Consider the following 19,257-nt stretch of genomic DNA (forward strand, 5'->3'; position numbering starts at 1 on the left):
GGAAAGATGTTACTGGCGGGATCACCGCCCCCCTCCATAGATACAGTGGGGGAGGGGAGTGTTGTCACCCGAGGACAGGAAAGGTGTTACTGGCGGGATCACCAATGAATGCAGCCCCCCCACATGTAAGGCCGGGTTTGAACCCCCCTCCCAATGTCCAGTATACGGAGTACCATTGACAGTCACACGTGGATAATGATCACACTGATACTTCTATTCATTTATATATTAACACTATCACACATAATACATCATCTGACCAATAATAATACTCCTATAAATATACTGCTGGCCACAGTGATTGTCGGTACAGCCGGACCCGTCAGTGGGCGTGGCCTGTCCTCTCACTGGACTCCGCCCCGGTGCTCGGCTTGTCCTAGGATTTGGCACGGCTATCATGATTGTAATCTGAGTCACCTCAGGAGCAGCTGCAGATATTGTCTGTCCTTCATCTAAAATGAGTCCCTATGAAGTCCCACCCCTGAACAGCAAGCCCCACCCCCGAGCAGTGCGCTCTGCCTCTTCTACAGCAGCTTCTATGAGAGATTGCGGGGGAGGGGATTCTGGGTCCGGGGTTGCTGTGAGGATCACAGGGAATCTTATAAGTCTCCGGAGTTCTGCCCAAGGCACGAGGAAGGATTTGGTATTACACCGGCATCGGCATTTCATTGTATTCATCGACACCCTCCTGCTCATCGAAGATCGGCTGCACCTCATCCGCGTCCAACTGGAGGGAGACAAAGATAAGGAGAGTGATGGGTCACAGCCTTACTGGGGTCATAGGGGCCCATTTATACAGAGGTGATGGGTCACAGCCTTACTGGGTCATAGGGGCCCATTTATACAGAGGTGATGGGTCACAGCCTTACTGGGGTCATAGGAGCCCATTTATAAAGAGGTGATGGGTCACAGCCTTACTGGGATCATAGGGGCCCATTTATACAGAGGTGATGGGTCACAGCCTTACTGGGTCATAGGGGCCCATTTATACAGAGGTGATGGGTCACAGCCTTACTGGGGTCATAGGGGGCCCATTTATACAGAGGTGATGGGTCACAGCCTTACTGGGGTCATAGGAGCCCATTTATACAGAGGTGATGGGTCACAGCCTTACTGGGGTCATAGGGGGCCCATTTATACAGAGGAGATGGGTCACAGCCTTACTGGGGTCATAGGGGCCCACTGATAAAGAGGTGATGGGTCAAAGCCTTACTGGGGTCATAGGGGCCCATTTATACAGAGGTGATGGGTCACAGTCTTACTGGGGTCATAGGGGCCTATTTATAAAGGGGTGAGGGGTCACAGCCTTACTGGGTTCATAGGGGCCCATTTATAAAGAGGTGATGGGTCACGTCCTTACTGGGGTCATAGGGGCCCATTTATAAAGAGGTGATGGGTCACAGCCTTACTGGGATCATAGGGGCCCATTTATACAGGGGTGATGGGTCACAGCCTTACTGGGGTCATAGGGGCCCATTTATAAGGAGGTTATGGGTCACAGACCCCCTGGGGTCATAGGGGCCCTTTATAGGTGTCATGGTGACTTTCACCAAACATTCACCAGTGGGGGGTCACTGAATACACGTGGACCTGCCAGATTCACCTGCAGTGAATGTTTGGTGAATGTTAGATTATAATGTCCTATGCAGCGTATGTACAGTCTATAGGGAGCATTATGGCGGTCACTGTATCATTAACATATAAATGGACTCCCATGTCCCTCCGTACCGGCGGAGTAATGGAAGCTCGCCTTTCGCTGTTGGTCACATGATATGAGAAGAAGCCTGGCAGAATAAAGGGATGAAGCCAGAGAAGTGGGCAAAACCAGAGAGGTGGGTGGAGGCAAAGAGATAAGTGAGGCCAAATAGGGTGGGTGAAGCCATAGAGGTGGGTGGGGCCATGTAAGGTGGGTGGAGCCAGGGAGATGAGTTGAGCCATATAGGGTGGGATGAGGCAAAAAAAATATATTTAGTGAAAAGAGAAGCAGAAGTTGGAGGAAACTTACGCATTTCATCTCTCGCTCGGTGAAGATCCTCTGCAGAATGAAGATGCGCAGCGGGATGGTCAGGATCAGGACGAAGGGAAAGGCCAGAGATGCCGCTGTGGACATGACGACCCAGAGCACCGCCAGACAGATGAGCTGCAGCACGGTGAAGAGATGCATCCGGAGAGTGCGCACCTGGAGGAAGAAGAGGAGGACAACCATGACAACCAACACAGGAACCATGAACCCAACCTCTCCCCCCATCCCCAAACTCACATCCCCTTATATAGCCACTTCATATGGCATGGATTAAAACTACCAACAACGTCACAAAACATCAATACAACGCTCTAACCAATATTATAATCAATATCTTCACATAATGGGACCAGCTAACGAGTTCCTAACACACCCCTAAAGTATGTGTAGCCCCCTCCTAGGTAGGTGCTAGTGAGAAAGTATAGTTTTGAGCTCTGTCTGCTTACCAGAGGGGCTGCAGGTAAATCTATATTCTTCCCTGCCTACCAGAGAGCGGGATCTGTTAGTGAGGTCTGCTTGTTGTGCGCAATATGCGATTCATTCTGTCTAGAGAGTTTTCATGCTGCTCCAATAGGGAGGCATGTTGGACATTGGGAGAAAACCTGATGAACATGATTCTCAGTAGGAATCAATGGTGAAGTGTTAGATAGTCAGCTTGGCAGGATCTGTTTATTGTCTATTCCAGGTACACAATAGAACGTTGAGTTCAGCGTGCCCTTAGGGGGCCTGAAGTGATGAAGATCTCTATGGGAATGTTACTGTTAGAGATAATGCTGGTGAGAAGGTCGCCTCTGAGGTGAGGGTAGTCTCACCATGAATAGGTAACAATGTACATTTTTGTGCTTAACTCTGTTTCCTTTGCAGGCTTGCATGGGACTTCCGGGTCTGGATAGGCCCTCCACTATGCTTTGGGTATATATATATCTATACAATGTTGATATTGTATTTAGTTAGATAGATAGGGTGATGTCTTAACCTGTCAAGCAGATTTTTATTTGGCGGGGGTGCATTGGTCTAAATGTACCTGGTATATGTACATAAATGCGTGAATATTTGTACAGCAGAGTCATATATATTTCCAAGTAATTTATTGTATTCACTGGGCACATATGGAGTATGCCCCATGGCCCTGTACATATGTTACTTCCCTTTTCCCCCTTTTCAGGTTTGTGGGATACTCCGTAAAAGTTTTGTACAAAGGATTTTTGTAGGGGTGGCTGCCCAGAGTCAGTGAGGACATGGCTCATTTTGGCGGGGGGGGGGGGGGAGTGTAGCATCCTCCTAGGTAGGGGCTAGTGAGAAAGTATAGTTGTATAGTTTTGAGCTCCGTCTGCTTTCCAGAGGGGCTTCAGGTAAATTTATATTCTTCTCTGCCTACCAGAGAACAGGATCTGTTAGTGAGGTCTGCTCATTGTGCTCCATGTGCGATTCACTCAGTCTAGAGAGTGTTTCACACTGGTCCAATAGGGAGGCATGTTGGACAGTGAGAGGAAACCTGACGAATGGGTGCATAGGCTTTTTATACAGTCCTGATGATTGGCAGAGGGCAAGCTGCCTCGGTGCATGTTGGGATACTGTATAAAAGCCAGAAGCACATGTGCTCGGGGTCTTTCATTGGAGAGCAGAGTCCTGGAGGGAGGGGGTGGCTGCCTCCTTCTCTGTAGAGGTGCCATGCAGTCTCAGGAGGTCATTCTGAGGACCGGAGGAGTGGCCAACAGGAGCTGAACCCAGAGGTCCAGGGAAGCTGACTGAGAGGGGAGACACTGGAGGTCCTGTTTCTGCAGTAACGTGAGTACAGGAACTCGTGTCAAGGGGCCTGACTTGAGGAGGGCCACTCCTGCTCATAGGATAGTCAGTGGATGGGTGTCAGCAGGAAGAGGATTCTAGGGAGAGTGTCCTGAAGATAGGTGATCGTCCATCAAGTCTCTTTGTTGGAGAGAGCAAGAGACTTAACTCTTTCTACACTTGTGGCAATGTGGATCAACAGCCTGGCTGTTCCTAAGTACTAAAGAAGTTCTGAAGCTAGAAGTCCTCATCTATGTAAATAGTTCACTTGGAGTATCCCACGATTTCCTTCTCCTATCCCCATTACAAAATAAAGAACAAAAAACCAACACCCCGAGACCGTTTATTTCTGTCAAGAGTCAACAGGAGCAAAGAGCGATCCAAGAGCTTTGTCTAATTATAGCCTTGTGCTGGAAACCAGAGGAACCCGCAGAGACAGTATCCAGCAGTCCCTACCGGGGGCAGTGCTACATACAGTGCATTGCGAAAGTATTCGGCCCCCTTGAACTTTGTGACCTTTTGCCACATTTCAGGCTTCAAACATAAAGATATAAAACTGTAATTTTTTGTGAAGAATCAACAACAAGTGGGACAAAATCATGAAGTGGAACGAAATTTATTGGATATTTCAAACTTTTTTAACAAATAAAAAACTGAAAAATTGGGCGTGCAAAATTATTCAGCCCCCTTAAGTTAATACTTTGTAGCTCCACCTTTTGCTGCGATTACAGCTGTAAGTCGCTTGGGGTATGTCTCTATCAGTTTTGCACATTGAGAGACTGAAATTTTTGCCCATTCCTCCTTGCAAAACAGCTGGAGCTCAGTGAGGTTGGATGGAGAGCGTTTGTGAACAGCAGTTTTCAGTTCTTTCCACAGATTCTCCATTGGATTCAGGTCTGGACTTTGACTTGGCCATTCTAACACCTGGATATGTTTATTTGTGAACCATTCCATTGTAGATTTTGCTTTATGTTTTGGATCATTGTCTTGTTGGAAGACAAATCTCCGTCCCAGTCTCAGGTCTTTTGCAGACTCCATCAGGTTTTCTTCCAGAATGGTCCTGTATTTGGCTCCATCCATCTTCCCATCAATTTTAACCATCTTCCCTGTCCCTGCTGAAGAAAAGCAGCCCAAACCATGATGCTGCCACCACCATGTTTCACAGTGGGGATGGTGTGTTCAGGGTGATGAGCTGTGTTGCTTTTACACCAAACATAACGTTTTGCATTGTTGCCAAAAAGTTCGATTTTGGTTTCATCTGAGCAGAGCCCCTTCTTCCACATGTTTGGTGTCTCCCAGGTGGCTTGTGGCAAACTTTAAACGACACTTTTTATGGATATCTTTAGGAAATGGCTTTCTTCTTGCCACTCTTCCATAAAGGCCAGATTTGTGCAGTATACGACTGATTGTTGTCCTATGGACAGAGTCTCCCACCTCAGCTGTAGATCTCTGCAGTTCATCCAGAGTGATCATGGGCCTCTTGGCTGCATCTCTGATCAGTCTTCTCCTTGTATGAGCTGAAAGTTTAGAGGGACGGCCAGGTCTTCGTAGATTTGCAGTGGTCTGATACTCCTTCCATTTCAATATTATCGCTTGCACAGTGCTGCTTGGGATGTTTAAAGCTTGGGAAATCTTTTTGTATCCAAATCCGGCTTTAAACTTCTCCACAACAGTATCTCGGACCTGCCTGGTGTGTTCCTTGTTCTTCATGATGCTCTCTGCGCTTTAAACGGACCTCTGAGACTATCACAGTGCAGGTGCATTTATACGGAGACTTGATTACACACAGGTGGATTCTATTTATCATCATTAGTCATTTAGGTCAACATTGGATCATTCAGAGATCCTCACTGAACTTCTGGAGAGAGTTTGCTGCACTGAAAGTAAAGGGGCTGAATAATTTTGCACGCCCAATTTTTCAATTTTTTATTTGTTAACAGAGTTTTAAATATCCAATAAATTTCGTTCCACTTCATGATTGTGTCCCACTTGTTGTTACATCTTCACAAAAAAAATTACAGTTTTATATTTTTATGTTTGAAGCCTGAAATGTGGCAAAAGGTCGCAAAGTTCAAGGGGGCCGAATACTTTCGCAATGCACTGTATATACAGGTGCAACAACCCATATAGATAAAATGATCAATATAGAACTATAAATCTATATACAGAGCATCCGGAAAGTATTCACAGCACTTCACTTCTTCCACATTTTGTTATGTTACAGCCTTATTCCAAAATGGATTCAATTCATTATTTTCCTTAAAATTCTACAAACCCCTCCCCCATAATGGCAACGTAAAAGAAGTTTGTTTGAAATCTTTTGCAAATTTGTTATAATAATAAAAAAAAAGGAAAATTCTGAGTGTCATGGCAAAGGGTGTGAATACTTATGTACATGGGAATTTTTCCTTTTTTATTCTTAACAAATTTGCAAAAATTTCTAACAAACGTCTTTCACGTTGTCATTATGGGGGAGGGGTTTGTAGGAATTTTGAGGAATATAATCCATTTAATCCATTTTGGAATAAGGCCGTAACATAAGAAAATGTGGAAAAAGTGAAGCGCTGTGAGTACTTTCCGGATGCACTGTATATAGATAATAAAATAATCACTATAGACAAATCAGCCAAGGAAAGGGCCGGGAGATAATGAATCGTTCCACCAATGGTCCACCCCGGCTGGGTACTCATTGAAGTGGGGTAATTAGGTTTAAGGGATACCTCCCCTGTGTTATAACTCCCGGGATTGCGTGCCCACCTACCTACAATCTATAGGAATAATGGAGCTCTATAGTAGTATGATCATTAATGGACGCCATGACTGAGCTCCTTCAAAAAATGCTAATTACCTGGCTGAGTTCTAAGGTTTTGTATTGGCTCCATGTTTGACCCAGAAATTGTGAAGCCAGAAACAGCCAGGCAAATAGTATTGTCAGAAGTGGATGCCCCCGTGTCCTGGGACAGGTGTACTTTAATCTGCATAGATGTGTTTATGCAGTTCCTCCTTCCATGGCACAGGGCGGCGCTCTCTCATAGCGGGATGGTAAGGTGATAACATTACAAAGAGGTCAGATGATGTCATTGTTATGTACGCACCTTCTTCACATGAATGACGTCTGGATGATGCTTGGGGGGCTTCAGTAGCATCTGTACTCGCTCATAGAACTGGATTCCATTTAGAGACGTCACCCCCATATACAGGAAGATTCCAAACAGCACGGCCAGCGGGATCTGACGGAGAACATCACCGATAACGATAGATAGACCTGTGAGGAACCAAAAACACCCATTGAGAAGAATTTACCACCAGAGGGAGTATCTGTAGGATACAGACACTGTGTCCTGATCCCAGAGAGCGTATCTGTAGGATATAGACCCCCCATCCTGATCCCAGAGGGCGTATCTGTAGGATATAGACCCCCCATCCTGATCCCAGAGGCCGTATCTGTAGGATATAGACCCCCCATCCTGATCCCAGAGGACGTATCTGTAGGATATAGACCCCCCATCCTGATCCCAGAGGGCGTATCTGTAGGATATAGACCCCCCATCCTGATCCCAGAGGACGTATCTGTAGGATATAGACCCCCGTCCTGATCCCAGAGGACGTATCTGTAGGATATAGACACCCCGTCCTGATCCCAGAGGACGTATCTGTAGGATATAGACACCCCGTCCTGATCCCAGAGGCCGTATCTGTAGGATATAGACCCCCCATCCTGATCCCAGAGGGCGTATCTGTAGGATATAGACACCCCGTCCTGATCCCAGAGGGCGTATCTGTAGGATATAGACCCCCCATCCTGATCCCAGAGGACGTATCTGTAGGATATAGACCCCCCGTCCTGATCCCAGAGGCCGTATCTGTAGGATATAGACCCCCGTCCTGATCCCAGAGGACGTATCTGTAGGATATAGACACCCCGTCCTGATCCCAGAGGACGTATCTGTAGGATATAGACACCCCGTCCTGATCCCAGAGGCCGTATCTGTAGGATATAGACCCCCCATCCTGATCCCAGAGGGCGTATCTGTAGGATATAGACACCCCGTCCTGATCCCAGAGGCCGTATCTGTAGGATATAGACCCCCGTCCTGATCCCAGAGGGCGTATCTGTAGGATATAGACCCTCCATCCTGATCCCAGAGGACGTATCTGTAGGATATAGACCCCCCGTCCTGATCCCAGAGGACGTATCTGTAGGATATAGACCCCCCGTCCTGATCCCAGAGGCCGTATCTGTAGGATATAGACCCCCGTCCTGATCCCAGAGGACGTATCTGTAGGATATAGACACCCCGTCCTGATCCCAGAGGACGTATCTGTAGGATATAGACACCCCGTCCTGATCCCAGAGGCCGTATCTGTAGGATATAGACCCCCCATCCTGATCCCAGAGGGCGTATCTGTAGGATATAGACCCCCCATCCTGATCCCAGAGGGCGTATCTGTAGGATATAGAAACCCTGTCCTGATTCCAGAGGACGTATCTGTAGGATATAGACACCCCGTCCTGATCCCAGAGGACGTATCTGTAGGATATAGACACCCCGTCCTGATCCCAGAGGACGTATCTGTAGGATATAGACACCCCGTCCCGATCCCAGAGGGCGTATCTGTAGGATATAGACACCCCGTCCTGATCCCAGAGGACGTATCTGTAGGATATAGACCCCCCATCCTGATCCCAGAGGGCGTATCTGTAGGATATAGACCCCCGTCCTGATCCCAGAGGGCGTATCTGTAGGATATAGACACCCCGTCCTGATCCCAGAGGACGTATCTGTAAGATATAGACACCCCGTCCTGATCCCAGAGGACGTATCTGTAGGATATAGACCCCCGTCCTGATCCCAGAGGACGTATCTGTAGGATATAGACACCCCGTCCTGATCCCAGAGGACGTATCTGTAGGATATAGACACCCCGTCCTGATCCCAGAGGACGTATCTGTAGGATATAGACCCCCCATCCTGATCCCAGAGGGCGTATCTGTAGGATATAGACCCCCCATCCTGATCCCAGAGGACGTATCTGTAGGATATAGACCCCCGTCCTGATCCCAGAGGACGTATCTGTAGGATATAGACCCCCCATCCTGATCCCAGAGGGTGTATCTGTAGGATATAGACCCCCCATCCTGATCCCAGAGGACGTATCTGTAGGATATAGACCCCCCATCCTGATCCCAGAGGGAGTATCTGTAGGATATAGACACCCCGTCCTGATCCCAGAGGCCGTATCTGTAGGATATACACCCCCGTCCTGATCCCAGAGGACGTATCTGTAGGATATAGACCCCCCATCCTGATCCCAGAGGACGTATCTGTAGGATATAGAAACCCCATCCTGATCCCAGAGGGCGTATCTGTAGGATATAGACTCCCATCCTGATCCCAGAGGGCGTATCTGTAGGATATAGAAACCCTGTCCTGATCCCAGAGGACGTATCTGTAGGATATAGACCCCCCGTCCTGATCCCAGAGGGCGTATCTGTAGGATATAGACCCCCCATCCTGATCCCAGAGGGCGTATCTGTAGGATATAGACCCCCGTCCTGATCCCAGAGGGCGTATCTGTAGGATATAGACCCCCGTCCTGATCCCAGAGGGCGTATCTGTAGGATATAGACACCCTGTCCCGATCCCAAAGGATGTATCTGTAAAATATAGACCCCCCGTCCTGATCCCAGAGGGCATATCTGTAGGATATAGACACCCCGTCCTGATCCCAGAGGACGTATCTGTAGGATATAGACACCCCGTCCTGATCCCAGAGGGCATATCTGTAGTATATAGACACCCCGTCCTGATCCCAGAGGACGTATCTGTAGGATATAGACACCCCATCCTGATCCCAGAGGATGTATCTGTAGGATATAGACACCCCGTCCTGATCCCAGAGGACGTATCTGTAGGATATAGACACCCCGTCCTGATCCCAGAGGACGTATCTGTAGGATATAGACACCCCATTCTGATCCCAGAGGATGTATCTGTAGTATATAGACACCCCATCCTGATCCCAGAGGGCGTATCTGTAGTATATAGACACCCCGTCCTGATCCCAGAGGGCGTATCTGTAGGATATAGACACCCCGTCCTGATCCCAGAGGATGTATCTGTAGGATATAGACACCCCGTCCTGATCCCAGAGGACGTATCTGTAGGATATAGACACCCCGTCCTGATCCCAGAGGACGTATCTGTAGGATATAGACACCCCATTCTGATCCCAGAGGATGTATCTGTAGTATATAGACACCCCATCCTGATCCCAGAGGGCGTATCTGTAGTATATAGACACCCCGTCCTGATCCCAGAGGGCGTATCTGTAGGATATAGACACCCCGTCCTAATCCCAAAGGGCGTATCTGTAGTATATAGACACCCCGTCCTGATCCCAGAGGACGTATCTGTAGGATATAGACACCCCGTCCTGATCCCAGAGGACGTATCTGTAGGATATAGACACCCCGTCCTGATCCCAGAGGACGTATCTGTAGGATATAGACCCCCCGTCCTGATCCCAGAGGACGTATCTGTAGGATATAGACCCCCGTCCTGATCCCAGAGGACGTATCTGTAGGATATAGACCCCCGTCCTGATCCCAGAGGGCGTATCTGTAGGATATAGACACCCCGTCCTGATCCCAGAGGACGTGTCTGTAGGATATAGACACCCCGTCTTGATCCCAGAGGGAGTATCTGTAGGATATAGACACCCCGTCCTGATCCCAGAGGGCATATCTGTAGTATATAGACACCCCGTCCTGATCCCAGAGGACGTATCTGTAGGATATAGACACCCCATCCTGATCCCAGAGGGCGTATCTGTAGGATAAGGGCACCCCATTCTGATCCCAGAGGATGTATCTGTAGTATATAGACACCCCATCCTGATCCCAGAGGGCGTATCTGTAGTATATAGACACCCCGTCCTGATCCCAGAGGGCGTATCTGTAGGATATAGACACCCCGTCCTGATCCCAGAGGACGTATCTGTAGGATATAGACACCCCGTCCTGATCCCAGAGGACGTATCTGTAGGATATAGACACCCCGTCCTGATCCCAGAGGACGTATCTGTAGGATATGGACCCCCCGTCCTGATCCCAGAGGGCGTATCTGTAGGATATAGAAACCCCATCCTGATCCCAGAGGGCGTATCTGTAGGATATAGACACCCCGTCCTGATCCCAGAGGACGTATCTGTAGGATATAGACACCCCGTCCTGATCCCAGAGGACGTATCTGTAGGATATAGACACCCCGTCCTAATCCCAAAGGGCGTATCTGTAGTATATAGACACACCGTCCTGATCCCAGAGGACGTATCTGTAGGATATAGACACCCCGTCCTGATCCCAGAGGACGTATCTGTAGGATATAGACACCCCGTCCTGATCCCAGAGGACGTATCTGTAGGATATAGACCCCCCGTCCTGATCCCAGAGGACGTATCTGTAGGATATAGACACCCCGTCCTGATCCCAGAGGGCGTATCTGTAGGATATAGAAACCCCATCCTGATCCCAGAGGGCGTATCTGTAGGATATAGACACCCCGTCCTGATCCCAGAGGACGTATGTTTAGGATATAGACACCCTGTCCCAATCCCAGAGGACGTATCTGTAGGATATAGACCCCCGTCCTGATCCCAGAGGACGTATCTGTAGGATATAGACCCCCGTCCTGATCCCAGAGGACGTATCTGTAGGATATAGACACCCCGTCCTGATCCCAGAGGACGTACCTGTAGGATATAGACACCCCGTCCCGATCCCAGAGGACGTATATGTAGTATATAGACACCCCGTCCTGATCCCAGAGGGCGTATCTGTAGGATATAGACACCCCGTCCTGATCCCAGAGGACGTATCTGTAGGATATAGACACCCCGTCCTGATCCCAGAGGACGTATCTGTAGGATATAGACACCCCGTCCTGATCCCAGAGGACGTATCTGTAGGATATAGACACCCCGTCCGGATCCCTGAGGACGTATCTGTAGGATATAGACACCCCGTCCTGATCCCAGAGGATGTATCTGTAGGATAAGGACACCCCGTCCTGATCCTAGAGGACGTATCTGTAGGATATAGACACCCCGTCCTGATCCCAGAGGACGTATCTGTAGGATATAGACACCCCGTCCGGATCCCTGAGGACGTATCTTTAGGATATAGACACCCCGTCCTGATCCCAGAGAGCGTATCTGTAGGATATAGACACCCCGTCCTGATCCCAGAGAGCGTATCTGTAGGATATAGACCCCCCGTCCTGATCCCAGAGGACGTAACTGTAGGATATAGACCCCCCGTCCTGATCCCAGAGGGCGTATCTGTAGGATATAGACACCCCGTCCTGATCCCAGAGGGCGTATCTGTAGGATATAGACACCCCGTCCTGATCCCAGAGGATGTATCTGTAGGATAAGGACACCCCGTCCTGAGCCCAGAGGACGTATCTGTAGGATATAGAAACCCCATCCTGATCCCAGAGGACGTATCTGTAGGATATAGACCCCCATTCTGATCCCAGAGGGCGTATCTGTAGGATATAGACACCCCGTCCGGATCCCTGAGGACGTATCTGTAGGATATAGACACCCCGTCCTGATCCCAGAGAGCGTATCTGTAGGATATAGACACCCCGTCCTGATCCCAGAGGATGTATCTGTAGGATAAGGACACCCCGTCCTGATTCTAGAGGACGTATCTGTAGGATATAGACACCCCGTCCTGATCCCAGAGGACGTATCTGTAGGATATAGACCCCCGTCCTGATCCCAGAGGACGTATCTGTAGGATATAGACACCCCGTCCTGATCCCAGAGGGCGTATCTGTAGGATATAGAAACCCCATCCTGATCCCAGAGGGCGTATCTGTAGGATATAGACACCCCGTCCTGATCCCAGAGGACGTATGTTTAGGATATAGACACCCTGTCCCAATCCCAGAGGACGTATCTGTAGGATATAGACCCCCGTCCTGATCCCAGAGGACGTATCTGTAGGATATAGACCCCCGTCCTGATCCCAGAGGACGTATCTGTAGGATATAGACACCCCGTCCTGATCCCAGAGGACGTACCTGTAGGATATAGACACCCCGTCCCGATCCCAGAGGACGTATATGTAGTATATAGACACCCCGTCCTGATCCCAGAGGGCGTATCTGTAGGATATAGACACCCCGTCCTGATCCCAGAGGACGTATCTGTAGGATATAGACACCCCGTCCTGATCCCAGAGGACGTATCTGTAGGATATAGACACCCCGTCCTGATCCCAGAGGACGTATCTGTAGGATATAGACACCCCGTCCGGATCCCTGAGGACGTATCTGTAGGATATAGACACCCCGTCCTGATCCCAGAGGATGTATCTGTAGGATAAGGACACCCCGTCCTGATCCTAGAGGACGTATCTGTAGGATATAGACACCCCGTCCTGATCCCAGAGGACGTATCTGTAGGATATAGACACCCCGTCCGGATCCCTGAGGACGTATCTTTAGGATATAGACACCCCGTCCTGATCCCAGAGAGCGTATCTGTAGGATATAGACACCCCGTCCTGATCCCAGAGGATGTATCTGTAGGATAAGGACACCCCGTCCTGATCCTAGAGGACGTATCTGTAGGATATAGACCCCCCGTCCTGATCCCAGAGGACGTAACTGTAGGATATAGACCCCCCGTCCTGATCCCAGAGGGCGTATCTGTAGGATATAGACACCCCGTCCTGATCCCAGAGGGCGTATCTGTAGGATATAGACACCCCGTCCTGATCCCAGAGGATGTATCTGTAGGATAAGGACACCCCGTCCTGAGCCCAGAGGACGTATCTGTAGGATATAGAAACCCCATCCTGATCCCAGAGGACGTATCTGTAGGATATAGACCCCCATTCTGATCCCAGAGGGCGTATCTGTAGGATATAGACACCCCGTCCGGATCCCTGAGGACGTATCTGTAGGATATAGACACCCCGTCCTGATCCCAGAGAGCGTATCTGTAGGATATAGACACCCCGTCCTGATCCCAGAGGATGTATCTGTAGGATAAGGACACCCCGTCCTGATTCTAGAGGACGTATCTGTAGGATATAGACACCCCGTCCTGATCCCAGAGGACGTATCTGTAGGATATAGACCCCCGTCCTGATCCCAGAGAGCGTATCTGTAGGATATAGACACCCCGTCCTGATCCCAGAGGACGTATCTGTAGGATATAGACACCCCGTCCCGATCCCAGAGGACGTATCTGTAGGATATAGACACACACCGTCCTGATCCCAGAGGACTTTCCTGTAGGATATGGACATCTGTCACAGAAGATAAAGATGCCCCATATGGCATCAGATATATGACTATCAGAGACTGCAGCAAATGATAGAAAAGGTGGGGGGTCACCTTTGAACAGGTTTAGGGGTGGGAAGATGTTGGATTTTGCAATTAAAGATCTAGAATAGTGGTCTGCGGCCCAGCGGACGAATGCAGACCTTTGCTTGCATTTATCTGGCATTCACTGACACTAATGATTGCGGTAAGGTCATCCCCATGCCACTAACAATGGGGCACAGTTCCTCCCCATGCCACCAACAATGGGGCACATTTCCTCCCAATAACACCAATGATGGGGTACAATCCTCTCACTAACACCAATGATGGGGCACAATTACTCCCAATGCCACCAATGATGGGGCACAATTCCTCCCAATGCCGCCAATGATGGGGCACAATTCCTCCCAATGCCACCAATGATGGGGCACAATTCCTCCCAATGCCACCAATGATGGGGCGCAATTCCTCCCAATGCTGCCAATGATGGGGCACAATTCCTCCCAATGCTGCCAATGATGGGGCACAATTCCTGCCAATGCTGCCAATGATGGATCACAATTCCTCCCAATGCCACCAATGATGGGGCAAAATGTCTCCCAATGATGGGGGACTGTTTACTCCTGCTGATGCTGGGACATTTTGCAATCCTAATGGCTATAGTCCGGCCCCCCTAAAGTCTGAAGGACAGTAAACTGGCCCTTTGTTTGGACATTTTGGAGACCCCCGATCTAGAAGAAATAATTTGTGAAGACCCCCGAACCCCCCAGATGTGATATGTGAACAGAATCCAAGAACGGGCTGTGTGTGGCCCTTCCTTCAATGAATGACTGAATTAGACTTAGCATAAGAGATATGGTACTCACCAACCATTATGGCGACCAGCAGGCCAGTGACTCTCTGCTCCTTCACCTCCTGGATTTTTGGTTTATCTCCAGGGGCCACAGCCTTGCTCATAACGGTTAATGCGTTGGCATGTGTGACTGAGCGGACAGTAGTAGCGGCCATCCATGGCAACCCAAAAAGGGCGCAAATCCCACCCATGGTGACAATCAGCAGCAAGTCCAGATGAAATCCAGAGCCCTTTACCAGCATCCTTTCCTTTTTACTAATGATTAACCTGTCAGAAGATACAAGTTACAGAACCTATCCAGTGAAATCTCTTTATGGCAAAACAATGGAGAAACAAATTGGAAATATTCCATAACTATAATCTCTTCACCATCCCGGACACCAGAATACTGTCCGGGATCATTGTGGGACATCTTGCTGGACTTACGTGGTGATCTGTGTCTCCATGAAGATTAAAATATAGACAAGAATAGCAGGAAGGAAGCTTGCAAACATCATCCAAACCGGAAAAGGCTCCACATTTCCCAGAGGGTTCATCACCCAACCTCGCTTGTCCGGAGAGGTCACCTTGAACCCACTGGGGACACTAAGTTTCTGCAAGTAAAGGAATGCGGAGCTGGTGAGATAAGGAGATCTGATAGATCAAGTAGGAAGTTGTGTGAAAACCTTTCATAGCCAAATCTCTCACCTGAGTGTATGTGTCAGTGATACTGACGTCCACAAGCACCATGATAAGAATGGCAATAGGAACCCCAAAATCTCCAATGATACGACGCACCTAAAGGTAAGGAAATCATCAGAAAATAGTCAGACATTTAGAATTGGACTTGAAGAGTAGATGAATTGATTGGAAGAGCTGGGAACGTAGGAAGAAGAGTTAGGGAGTAGATCAATGGATCAGAAGTGAAGTCATACAGAGAAGAGTTGAAGAGTAGAGCGATGGGCAGGAAGAAATGGGGTCATAGGGCGAAGAGTTAAAAGAGAGCGATGGATAGGAAGAGGTGAAGTCATACAGAGGAACATTGGAAAGTAAAGCGATGAACAAAAGAGGATGGAGTCATATGAAAAAGAGTTGAAGAGTAGAGCAATGGACAGGAAGGGGTGGAATAATACAGAAAAGAGATAGAGAGTACAGGGATGGGCAGGAAGAGGATGCTCCTGAAAAACTTGAAGCAACTCTTCTCTGTATGACCCCTCCTCTTCCTATCCATCCCTCTACTCTCCAACTCTTCTATGTACGACCCCTCCTCTTCCTATCCATCCCTCTACTCTCCAACTCTTCTCTGTATGACCCCACCTCTTCAAATCCATCCCTCTACTCTCCAACTCTTCTCTGTATGACCCCTCCTCTTCCTATCCATCCCTCTACTCTGCAACTCTTCTCTGTATGACCCCACCTCTTCAAATCCATCCCTCTACTCTCCAACTCTTCTCTGTATGACCCCTCCTCTTCCTATCCATCCCTCTACTCTCCAACTCTTCTCTGTATGACCCCTCCTCTTCCTATCCATCCCTCTACTCTCCAACTCTTCTCTGTATGACCCCTCCTCTTTCTATCCATCCCTCTACTCTCCAACTTTTCTCTGTATGACCCCACCTCTTCAAATCCATCCCTCTACTCTCCAACTCTTCTCTGTATGACCACTCCTCTTCCTAGCCATCCCTCTACTCTCCAACTCTTCTCTGTATGACCCCACATCTTTCTATCCATCCCTCTACTCTCCAACTCTTCTCTGTATGACCCCTCCTCTTCCTATCCATCCCTCTACTCTCCAACTTTTCTCTGTATGACCCCTCCTCTTCCTATCCATCCCTCTACTCTCCAACTCTTCTCTGTATGACCCCACCTCTACCTATCCATCCCTCTACTCTCCAAGTCTTCTCTGTATGACCCCACCTCTACCTTTTCCATCCCTCTACTCTCCAACCATTCTCTGTATGACCCCCGTCTCTTCATATCCATCCCTCTACTCTCCAACTATTCTCTGTATGACCCCACCTCTTCCTAGCTGTCAGGATTGTTGGGGTGATTAAAATAATAATAAATAAAAAATGGATTTAAAAAGCCATGTAGATTCCATATTATGCATATAAGATTCTGAACAGTATAGTTTCCATCTTGTTTTAAGGTGAAAGAAAGTTCATATGTACTTGTTAAACAAAATGTCTCTTACAAGGGAGAATAGAGTTTCAACAGAGGTCTTTGTATTTCTTTTAAGATCGTAAATAAGATTTACATAGACACCTTTTCAGATAAGACCTAATGGTAATCCCAGTCTGTCTGTAATTATTTAACAATGGACAATACCCCAGTATACTCTAGCAGACATTTAAAATGAACTATATATAGGTTTTTAAAGATACATTATTATGTGTGAGAAGATATTAGCCATAATTATGTCATTATATTATGTAAGGCATATACATATATATTTAGGAATGTTATATCACATTTTGGGTTTATATTCTTACAGTAGTAATCTTACTCAGAATTTTTTTTTAATAAGCGTAAGAACATGTGTATCTCGTCACTAATTACCTCATTTCAGAGAGGTTTGTGGTTACGTTTTTATGACCACTATAGATCTTCCAATCCAGACTAAATGTCCGACAGCCTATGGCATATTCAAATAAGTAATGGATTTTCACTGGCCATAGGTCAAAAAGGTCATCTTTAATAGTGGGCTATTGTGTAGGTTATGACGTGTTTTTATTCTAAATCTAATAAGTAATGCAATACTGCCTCCTGTGGAGATAATACCAGGTGCAGTCTTGGGATGGTTGAGATATTTCCAATATAAGTATATATATTGTATTAAAAACATAATTATTGAAATGGCATTGCTTGCCAAGATGAATGATGGAGATACAGATGGACATTTATGTATGTACTGGGAGTATGGACAAAGTATTATGTTGTGCTTTTATAGTCAATCTTGAACATAGAGAAATCATCCTTTAACTTTATTATACAAAACATTGGGTTAATTATCAAAAGAGGTGTGTCTAAGACCTCACCAGTTAAGGTATAGAATATCCCAACCAATGGGGATAATGTTTCATCCCTCTGGGTTTAACTTATGGTAATTTTTATAGCCCTTTGTTCATACCATATAAAAGTACAACCCAGATGAGACACACATTACATTGCCCAACAGACATCACACATACATCACACATACATCACACACACTACTACATCCATTCATATACTCATCCAGACATACTCCATCTTGCTCCATCATTCATCTGAAACTTTGAGGGACGCCAAACGAAACTCCTCCCTCACTGGCATCCATCTTAGGACTCTGGTAACGACCATTTGAAGCTAGCCGCCATCTTAAGTGTGGTAAATATGCCTTGCTGTATTATTTGATTTTATTCAGTATTGTTTATTCCTTACTTATATGTTTTATATTGCATATTAAAGGGTAATAAGATTACAATCCCAGCCGTATAAACCATGGTAGATTTTTCTCTAAAAAGCTGATTTTTGTTTTTATACATTTTTATGAATATCAGATTCAGCGCATTATTGCGAATTTAGTCTTCCGTTTTGCATGGCTGATTCTCGCTTCATCTGCAGTGAAGTGACTTTCGGCTATGCGATTCGCAGACAATTGTGGTCTGTTTATATAGAACAATTACCTATGGTTTATGCAATACCTGGAGAAATGGTAATCTTGCTTTCGTTTTGCTTTCACTTTGTTATAGTTTCACTTTCATTATTGAGCTAAACATCACATTGCATTGATTGTTTTAAGTTTGTATTTTATGTAGAGTTGTTTCTTTGTGTCACTTCATGTTTGATCATATATTGTGATTACATGTCTTGAGAATAAATATTTTATATATATTCCATACTGTAGACTGTACTCACTGAGATTGGTATATGGTTTTAAAAAGAAATTAATCAATTAAAAAGAATTCACTACATATTGATTTGTGGAAATAGGTGAAGATTCTCCTTCCTCATAGATCTTTGCTTATTGACATAAATAGACACTGTTATATTCAGAGCAGCATAAATATTCTAACATAATGAAGTACGAGCGCAATATTATTATTAAATATTCTTACATATAATGGAGGCCCTAGTGAGATAATTATTGATTTCTTACATATGCCAATCATAATTATGATCAGGTGACATAATCAATAACTTTGGAAAAAAAAAATTATTTTTTTTGGAATTTTTTTTTAATTAATTGTGAATATGATAGAAATGCCTTACAAATGCCTACAGCAGGT

General features: G+C 46.8%; 1 protein-coding gene across 2 annotated transcripts in view; it reads right to left on the reverse strand.

Moving 5' to 3' along the window:
- Positions 1 to 367: 367 nt before the first annotated feature.
- SLC4A2 (solute carrier family 4 member 2) overlaps positions 368 to 19,257 on the reverse strand; it is a 154,557-nt gene continuing 135,667 nt past the window's right edge. For both annotated transcript variants that reach the window (XM_082257960.1, XM_082257961.1), the window contains exons 18-23: positions 15,695 to 15,784; positions 15,434 to 15,600; positions 15,021 to 15,274; positions 6,904 to 7,073; positions 2,006 to 2,179; positions 368 to 727 (exon numbers count right to left, since the gene is read on the reverse strand). In XM_082257960.1, the coding sequence (XP_082114086.1) occupies positions 647 to 727; positions 2,006 to 2,179; positions 6,904 to 7,073; positions 15,021 to 15,274; positions 15,434 to 15,600; positions 15,695 to 15,784 (936 nt within the window). In that variant the 3' untranslated portion in view covers positions 368 to 646. The remainder of the gene's footprint in view (positions 728 to 2,005; positions 2,180 to 6,903; positions 7,074 to 15,020; positions 15,275 to 15,433; positions 15,601 to 15,694; positions 15,785 to 19,257) is intronic.

The sequence above is a fragment of the Pelophylax lessonae genome (genome assembly GCF_965119305.1).
Source record: "Pelophylax lessonae genome assembly, chromosome: 5".
In the NCBI taxonomy this organism is placed as follows: domain Eukaryota; kingdom Metazoa; phylum Chordata; class Amphibia; order Anura; family Ranidae; genus Pelophylax; species Pelophylax lessonae.